The 9,313-nt window shown below is 47.9% G+C and overlaps 1 protein-coding gene across 1 annotated transcript in view; it reads left to right on the forward strand.

Annotated features, from left to right (window-relative positions):
• The window catches only part of PITRM1 (pitrilysin metallopeptidase 1), a 30,403-nt gene extending 21,115 nt beyond the window's left edge, over positions 1–9,288 (forward strand). Inside the window, 7 exon segments of the mRNA XM_017849587.1 lie at positions 204–304; positions 1,725–1,845; positions 3,091–3,165; positions 3,895–4,007; positions 6,675–6,800; positions 8,445–8,590; positions 9,152–9,288. Of these exon segments, the coding sequence (XP_017705076.1) occupies positions 204–304; positions 1,725–1,845; positions 3,091–3,165; positions 3,895–4,007; positions 6,675–6,800; positions 8,445–8,590; positions 9,152–9,258 (789 nt within the window). The 3' untranslated portion in view covers positions 9,259–9,288.
• Positions 9,289–9,313: the final 25 nt, after the last annotated feature.

Consider the following 9,313-nt stretch of genomic DNA (forward strand, 5'->3'; position numbering starts at 1 on the left):
ACACTTGCACACATAACCCCTGCCGAAGCAGGGTTCTGATGTCACGGGTGCTTGGTTCAGAGTGAGCGGGTCTGTCGTGGCCTCTGCCTCCCTCTCTCTGAGCGAGCTTCCTCTGGGTCTGTCATGGCCTCTGCCTCTGAGCGAGCTTCCTCTGGGTCTGTCGTGGCCTCTGCCTCTCTATGAGCGAGCTTTCTCTGGCTCAGGTGCGACTGATGAAGAGGATTGCAGAAATGACAGACATCAAACCTATCCTGAGGAAGCTGCCGCGTATCAAGAAACACCTGTTAAATTGTGATAATATGAGGTGCATTTGTGATTTGTTTCTAAATATTTTATGATTCATTCTATTAAGCATAATTTTTAGGTATTTTTTACTTGTAAAGGTAAAGGTTACAGAATTTATTGTAGTTGTCAAGTGTTCTAATAAGCTAAGAAAAAAATAGTTGAAGCTTATTAAAAGTTGTAGGAGATGGGGAAGAAAGCAGGCTAATTTTGTTCTAGAAGTGCAAATAGGTTGAGAGCAGTAGTTATGTTGCTTCCAAAAGCAAATGGTCTGTAACTGAGATATCCGTAAGGGTGAGCTTGCCGAAGGTCAGAGTAAAAGTACAGTTTCTTACATAATTCTGTGATGCTTTGAGGAAATATCTGGCAGCTCAGTCCTATACCTGCAGTTGGCCTTATGTACCCTCAGGTGTGTGAGCATGAATGAAGTTTAAAAATGATTGACAGTTTTATTTTCAGCATCTTATTGTCAGTGACATTGATGTATTCGTCAGTACTTAACAAGAAAATGTTTGCTGAAGTCACTTGTCCTTCTTCACAAGAGTCCTGATGCCTTTTCCCAGTCATGTCTTGCGAATCCCTGGCAGATTCTACAGGGCGGTCTGTGGGTGGGCAGAGGTGAAGCCTGGCGATCAGGGGCTCTTGGCATTGGGCTCAGGCTGGCCTGGCTTCTGGTGCCAGGCCAGCACTCACGCTTGCACCTAGGAGGTCCTGGGCAGCTGACCCACTGGGGTCTTCTGCTTCCTCCTCCATAAAACCTTCCTTTGCAGGTTTATTTTAAGGAATAAAAGAATATCTGCAAGGCAGCATACATGCCTGGGATATAGTTAGTATTAATATAGTGGTACCTGCTGTTACTTTAACTAGAGTAAGTTTAGGATTTACAGCCAAAAGGAAAAAATATACACTCTGTCAATACACTAGAGTTCAAGTAGATTTCATATGATAGTAGTATTTGTAATTCTGTAGAATTTGGGAGAGTTCTGTTTTCATATAACTTTGAGAGCATGGTAATTTTTTGCACTTTATAATGTTCTGCTTTAACAACCAGTTCACGTTTTCAAATTGATGACTTCTGGACAGTAATTTTAAAAGTTGTCAGTGTTTTGATAGTGTAATTCCGAAGGCATGGTTAGCAGATCTTAGTAGTCTCTGTATTTTCTTTGCTCTTCGGAAGAACAAGAGTTTAGGGTCTCAGGCTCTGCCTCTGGACGGCTTCATTAGCTGCCACACTGAACTGTGCAGAAGTCTCTTGATAACCTGAAGCACTGCAGAGCAGGGAGGCGGCTGTGGTATTTCCACATTTGGCTACTGTTTCTTTTAACACTTTGAACATGATTTTCTATAAAACCAACATTATTGAGTTATTATACAAAATGTGATGAATTACTAAAACTGTTTTTTCTAACAGTGGTTTTATGTATACGTAATTTTTAAAACAGGTGTTCAGTGAATGCGACTCCTCAGCAGATGTCTCAGACAGAAAAGGTGGTCGAAGACTTCCTTAGAAGCATCGGTCGGAGTAAGAAGGAACGGAGGCCTGTGCGCCCACACACGGTCGAGGTATGCACTGATGGTGGTGCTGGCGCCCGCTGAGCGCCTGGCAGGTGCCAGGAACAGCTGTCGTGTTTTACACGTATTAACTCAATTCTCAGAACAGTCCAGCGTGTCGGGGTTCATATCCCCCGTTACGCAGATGAAGAAACTAAGGTTCAGGAGGATTAAATATCTTGTCCAGTGTTGGCCCAGTTAAGTGAGTTCAGACTCTGCGGTGTGGCCTTAGATGCTGCACTCACTTCTGTGCCTTGCAGTGAGTAAGTAGTCTGGTAGGAAAACAGACTTCGACTGGGATATGCTGGCATAAGAATGGCCCAAAACCATGGCCTGAAGAAGGCTGCTTTACTGCTGTTTCTATGACTCATGAATCCATGGATTAGACATAGAACAGTGATGTTGGTGATAACTAATTTAGTAAATTTGATTAACTTACAAAGAGAATTGTAGTCTAGTTCATGGATGTCAGTAGAGAAGCCATGCTCCTCAGTGGAGGAGGTTGGCGCTCACGTCTTCTCCTTTGGTGTCTCCGTATCCCTGGTTCAGTTCTAGGTGTGGTGTCTGGCCTCTGGGAGTGAAGCCCATGGGAGGTGGCCTCCTGCTGCTCCAGGCCCCTCTGCCTGCAGCGCTTTCACTTTATGTGTCCTCTTGATTTCACAGATTAATGACAAGAAAGTGCAGAAAGAAAGCTTAAAATATTTTCATTGTACTGTATAACAAGGCTACCTTTTGACTGTCTGAAAATTTATTTTAAAATTTTCTTAATTTCTTTTATTCACTTTTTTTTTTAGTTTTTGTTATTTTGAGACAGGGTCTCACTCTGGCACCCAGGCTGGAGTGCAGTGGTGCCATTACAACTAGCTGCAGCCATGACCTGGGCTCAAGTGATCCTCCAGTCTCAGCCTCCCAAGTGGCTGGGGCTATAGGTGTGCACCACTGTGCCCAGCTAATTTTTAAAAATTTTTTGTTGAGATGGGGGCTTACTACATTGCCCAGGCTGGTCTCAAACTCCTGGACTCAAGCACTTCTCCCACCTCAGCCTCCAAAGTGCTGGCATTCTAGGCATGAGCCACTGTGCCCAGCCTATTTTTATTTTCTATCCTTTTTTTTTAAGCGTTTATTATTTAAAACACTTAAACAAGTCTGCCCTAACACTTGTTATTAGCTCTGTGAATTTTATAAACTCTGTTCCTTCTTATATATTTCAAGTGAGTTCTGAATTTTTGTCTTTTCTCTTGGAAACTTGATTTTCAGAAACCTGTGCCCAGCAGCTCTGGTGGAGATGCCCCCGTTCTCCACGGCTCCCAGATCATTAGGAAGCTGGTCATGGTAAGAAGCACAGGCGATCTGGGTTCCCAGCAGGTGGGTGCTTCCCTCCACGGCTGTGTCTGCCGCTGATGGTGAACGCTCCTCCGTCCGCCTGTCCGTGGGGCTGGCGTGTCCCTAGACTTGCGAGTTCAGTGCATCCTTCGTCAGTGCCATCCTGAGCCTTTTCTCTCTGAGACAGTGCCGAGTGAAGGCCCTGGTGGGAGTGTGTCCTCCTGTGCCAAGGAGGTGCGGGCCCTGGTGCGGGGTGCGTCTTCCCTGTGCCCAGGAAGAGGGCTACTGCTCCGGGCGGTCTCCTCCTGGGCAACTCACCCTCCTTGGAACATAGCTCCTGAGCCAAGCCGACTCCAGTGGGGCAGCCTGACAGACCCTTTCCCCACTCAAGCCTGGTGCTGATGCTGTTTGGTTTGGTTCCTTGTGGAGGAGAGTGATTTAACGTATTCCTGTGGTATAATATGATATGAAATATAAATATGTAACTATAAGTGGTGTAGAATGAAATGTTTTTAATTGAACAGTATACTTTAAAGCATCACGTTAAGATTGGAAGACTTCATGTCAGTTTTACAGTGAGAAATAGTGTGGAGAGATGTAACTGCAGTGCCTTGCTCTTGCGTCCCAGCACCTGGCTGCAGACTGTCATGGAGATGGGACCCCTGAGATGGGTCCAGTCCCAGCATCGTGGGTGGTGCATGGCAGCACGGCCGCCTCTGACCACACGTTGTCCCTCAGGAACCCACCTTCAAGCCCTGGCAGATGAAGACTCACTTCCTGATGCCCTTCCCGGTGAATTATGTGGGCGAATGCATCCGAACTGTCCCCTACACGGACCCAGATCATGCCAGGTAGGAGGGTGGAGGTCAGGACCTCTCAGGCCTGAGCCTTACAGAAGCAGCTTGTCAAGCCTGTTCGAGTTCACAGGGCACGTTTTAGCACAGGAAAAGTCTGCGCTGACTCTGAGTGTTGGACCTGGGGCTGTGTGAGTCTATGAGCGGCCCTCTTTAAACAGCAGAGTCTTGATGAACAAAGGCCCAGCCTTAGAGCCATTTTTGTAAACAATTTCTATTATTGAGTCCTATAAACAAAACAGATATCTATGACCCTAAACACAGACTCCTTTCAAAATGCCCCATGTACTCATCTCATCTCTAGGTAAAAATTGAATGAATTTAGGCTGAGACCTCTGATAAACGTGGTAGATGAAACCTTCGTGAGGACAGATGCATGGAACGACAGCAAAGGCAGATCAAGACACGAAGCCGCAAGGGAGAGTGGGAGGTGACCCAGGCAGGCATGGGGGCTGCAGGAGAACCTCATGAGCCAGACTGTGGGTGGGTGGGTAGGGCCTGACCCGGGGCCACAGAGGGACAGGGCGGTGGGGAGAAACCAAGTGGTCCTGCAGAGCCCTGCAGATGGCAGGGCTGGGGGCCGCCTCACAGTCCCTCTGAGGAGTTTGCCTCCCCTGTCTCCTCACACAAGTCAGAAGCTCAGGGAAGGAGGCCCTGGGTTGAGCGGCCGAAGCCACAGCCAGAGTGAGGTCAGGCTGAGAGTGAGGTCAGGCCGAGAGTGAGGGTCAGAGTGGCGTGGGGCGAGGGAGTTTGCTGCCTACGGACTGGCCTTCCAGCCCCTTCTTCTGAAGTGTGGCTGCCCCTCAGCTGCATTAATCCCATCTGTGGAAACTGGCCAGACCAGAAGGACAGACTCACAGACATGCACTTTTGGGGACCTGTCAGTTGGGTGTGGATGACACAGATCTGTGCAAACATGCTATATCCCGGAAATTCACTTCCTGTATCCTTGTCCCAGGCAGCTACCCCCATGAGGGACTAAACCAAGGAGGAGATCCCCAGGGTCTGGCTCCAACCTCCACTGGTCCCAACTGACGGCGCCCCAGCCACCCTAGTAGTAGAGAGAGGAAGGCAGGCTTAGGCCTGTGCAATCTAGAAGGAGCCAGGCCTCCAGGGTGCACGTGTGTCACAGCAGGGCCACAGATGGGGAGGTGTGTAGCCAGGCAGGAGGAAATGTGGGGCTACAGTGGGGGCCCAGAAAGAGCTCCCCTGTAGAAAAGAGGTATGTGGTCAGCTCTTTTGTTCATTTATTTCCATATTTGTAGAAGATAAACAGATCTGTCTGCTGTGCCAGCAGAAGAGTGGTGTCTGTTTCCACCATCCAATAGGAAAATGCAGACAGAAAACACTAAAAATGTGGAAGTTCCCCCTGGGCCAGGGGGATTCTAGATCTTTTATTTCTTGTTTTTTGTATTTTATAATCTTTCAACAGTGAGCATCTGTTTTTAATATACAAGTAATAGAAATTTCTCAAGAAGGAGGATGCATGGATCGACGGAACGCCATCCCTGCTGGTGCTTGTAGAGGCTCCGTCCCCCAGGGTCTGGCTCCAACCTCGCTGGTCCCAACTGACGGCGCCCCAGCCACCCGAGTGGCGCTGGGTTTCTCCTGGAGGGCCCACACGAGATGGTCGTGACTTCTCCCAGCACAGCCCCTGGGAACACGCCCACTCCTTCCTTGATTGCCCACCTGGCCTATTTGACGCCCTTCATCTGCTTTAGGAAATGGCAGATCTGTGGAAGTGGTGACCTGGGGCTGATCTCGCCATGGGCGTCTTTAAGGAGCCTGTGTCTTTGCTGCAGACGCTACCATCATTGTCTGCCCTGCCTTCTGTCGGAGGTGGATGTGTTCTAGAATCATCTAGAATGTGATGTCACCATTCGCAGTGGAAGGCAGAGGAGATCAGCCCCGTTCCTAGAAATGTGCTTTATCGGAGAGTGTGTGTTTTCTTAAGGGATTCCTATACTCAAAGAGTTTGACTTCAGTTTCCTTTTTTTTCCATATTCTGATGTGAGACATTTAAATAAATGTTCATTTGCACACTTGCCTTTACAATAGAAATAACCTCTTTCTACTTCACCAGATTTTAAAAACGCCACATATGCATTGGAACAAGTTAAGAGTGTGGTGCTGGAAGTGTTAGATTCCCTCCCCACGACCACTGCTTCAACCCTGTAATCCAAGCCAACTGCTTGAAAAGTGTGCTTCCTTGTGCTTTTTAGTTTTTGTTAATTAAAAAGAAAATCTCATGCCTGTAAGCCCAGCACTTTGAAGGCAGGAGGATCACTTGAAGCCAGGTGTTTAAGACCAGCATGGGCAACAAAACTAGACCCTGCCTCTACAAAAACAGCAAAAATATTCAGGCGTGGTGGCACGCACCTGTAGGCCCAGCTACTCGGGAGACTGTGGTGGGAGGATCCCTTGAGCCCAGGAGTTCAAGGCTGCAGTGAGCTGTGATTGCACTTATGCACTCCAGCCTGGCGACAGAGAAGGACCCCATCTCTTAAAAAACAAGACCAAAGAAATGGGACCATAATTTATGTGGCATTATTGTACAACTTGATTTTATTTTCATTTTCACTTTATCCAATAATTACTTCATTGTCTATGCTTTTTTATCAGCCATGGTGTTTTTAACTTGCATTTTAAAATCATTCATTTCAGTCTTAAAATCCTTGCACGTTTGATGACTGCTAAATTCCTGCATACAGAAATTCGAGAAAAAGGTGGCGCTTATGGTGGAGGCGCAAAACTCAGCCGCAGTGGGGTTTTCACCCTTTACTCTTACAGGTGAGCTTTGCTCTAGTTCACACATTGAGACGCACACGGTGTTTTAGTCTTCTACTCATGATTATCAGTGTCGTTTTCTTCTACTGCAGTGAACTTTAGACAAAAGTTGTTCTGTGTGCTGCTTTTCACTTCTCGAGCACTTAGCCACAGCCAGCAATGTCCTTTCTGGTGCAAGGATTGGGGCCAGCAGCTTCCCTAAACGGGAAGCATTCTGCCTTCAGTAAACCCTGGCTTAAGCCAGCATATTTTGGCAGAACACGGTAGTGCCTCCATCCATGGTTTTGCTTTCCACGGTTTATTACCCACAGTCACCCTCGGTCTGAAAATATTAAATGGAGAATTCCAGACATAAACACTTCCAAAGTTTTAAATTGCATACCATTCTTCTAAGCAGTGGGATGAAAGCTGACGCTGTCTACGGTACCTGCCTGTTGGTCACTCAGTAGCCGTCTAGGTCATCAGATACACTATGGGTATCCAAGAGCTTCTGTTCACAGAATGCTTGTTTTACTTAGTGTAACTTTTATTAGTGTAATTGTTGTATTTTGTTAATATCTTGCTGCACCTAATCTATACTTTTTCATAGGCATAGGAAAAAAACACAGTATCCATAGTGGCTGTCTGAGGTTGCAACCCTGCTCTGGGGGACCTGGAACATAGGCCCCAGGTGAGGGGCTGAGATACAGCCTGAGAGCATTCTTAGCTCATTTCAGTCAGAGGTGCCTGATGTGCATGCAGTTCTGTTAGCTTTCATAAACATAACACCGTTACTCTAAAACAATGAATTCTTGATTGTCTATGGCTTTGCTGACCAAGAGAACCTGTATTCTGACACTTTTTAAGAAGGAGCTGGCCAGGCGTGGTGTCAAGTGCCTGTGGTCCTAGCTATAGCAGGCTAAGGCGGGAGGATCCCTTGAACCTAGGGAGGTTGAAGCTGCAGTGAGCAGATTGCACCACCACACGCCAACCTGGGCGACAGAGTGAGACCCTGTCTCATGGATGCAGACATTCATTAGGTAGGTAGGTAGGTAGGCAGGCAGGCAGGCATGTAGGTAGAGAAGTCGGTAGCCGTTGCCACCCTGCTGAGTTCTCCCCCCTTGCTGTGCTGGAAGCCACTCTTCTAGACGAGGATGGCGAAGCAGCTCACAGCCCCTTTGCAGCTCTGAGTCAGTGTGAAGGGAGGGCTGGGCTCTTTCCATTTACACAAAGGGAAGTCTGGATCGGCCCCTCAGGCAGATTCCTGTACTACCCTGGGGGTGTCCTTAAGGGAGATTAAAGGAAAACCTTTTTTTGCTTAATTTTTCCACGAGTCTTCTGTAATTTCCCTGTCATCTTGACCTGTCTCCACCCTCCACATCTTTCCTCTCCTGATGAGGTCACAGAGAGCTGTATTTAAATAATCTGGGGAGGACATTATGCAGACAGACCTTGTCTAAGAGGGAGAACGTGTTGAAAGTCTTATGTGATGGGACTTAAATTTCCACTGAGAGTAATTGAGCAATTTGTCAGTGGGCTGTTTGGACTAGATCAGGTGTAAAATAGAGCTGTTAACCCATAGAAGATGTTGAACTGTTAAGTCACAGGTTTGTCATAAACTTGTCCATTGGTAAAACGCTTGCCTGTTTATTTCTCTGGGTTTCCTAGGGACCCAAATACAATAGAGACGCTCCAATCTTTTGGGAAGGCTGTTGACTGGGCAAAGTCTGGAAAATTCACGCAGCAAGACATCAACGAAGCCAAACTTTCTGTCTTCTCAACCGTAGATGCTCCTGTCGCTCCTTCAGACAAAGGTATTGTGAGTATAACAGTGAGAATCTCAGTCCACAGCCTCACAGATGACGTTGCTATTTTCTGAGTTCTCGTGCACAGGCAGGAGCACCAGCTTCTGGCGCCTCCATCCTTGCCTGTGATATGATTTCCACATCTGACACCCTAAACATTGGCCTTGGAAACACGCTTCCCGACATCCGGGCGAGAAGAGTGCATCCTGTCATTTCAGTTTTACTGACCTGAGGCCCAGTGGGGCCAACCCACGGCTTAGGGTGGAAGGACGACATGGGCATGGACCTGGCCTGGCCACGTTACTCTGTAGAGCCACTTTTGCTCACAGCATTATCAGCCTCACGCGGCCCTGACTGCGTCCACGCTGCAGAAGCAGGCCTTGGGTAGGAGTCAGCATGGCTCGTGGGAGCTGGAGGTCAGGGTGTGATCTCTGGGCTGTTAGACACGTCCCTGTGGTTGAAACACGTATGTGAAGTAACAGATGCATTTGTCCCCTCTGGGACACGAGTGCACAGCCCACTGCGAGCTCCTGGGCGGCGGCTCCACCGTGCCTATGGTTTGTCTTCTAGGAATGGACCACTTCTTGTATGGCCTCTCAGATGAGATGAAGCAGGCCCACAGGGAGCAGCTCTTCGCCGTCAGCCACGACAAGCTCCTGGCCGTGAGCGATAAGTAAGTGGGGAGCGGGGGAGACAACGTCTGGGATTGGAGGCCTTAACGGCACTGACGCA

Source organism: Rhinopithecus bieti, unplaced genomic scaffold (assembly GCF_001698545.2).
Source record: "Rhinopithecus bieti isolate Rb0 unplaced genomic scaffold, ASM169854v2 scaffold_33140, whole genome shotgun sequence".
Taxonomy (NCBI): domain Eukaryota; kingdom Metazoa; phylum Chordata; class Mammalia; order Primates; family Cercopithecidae; genus Rhinopithecus; species Rhinopithecus bieti.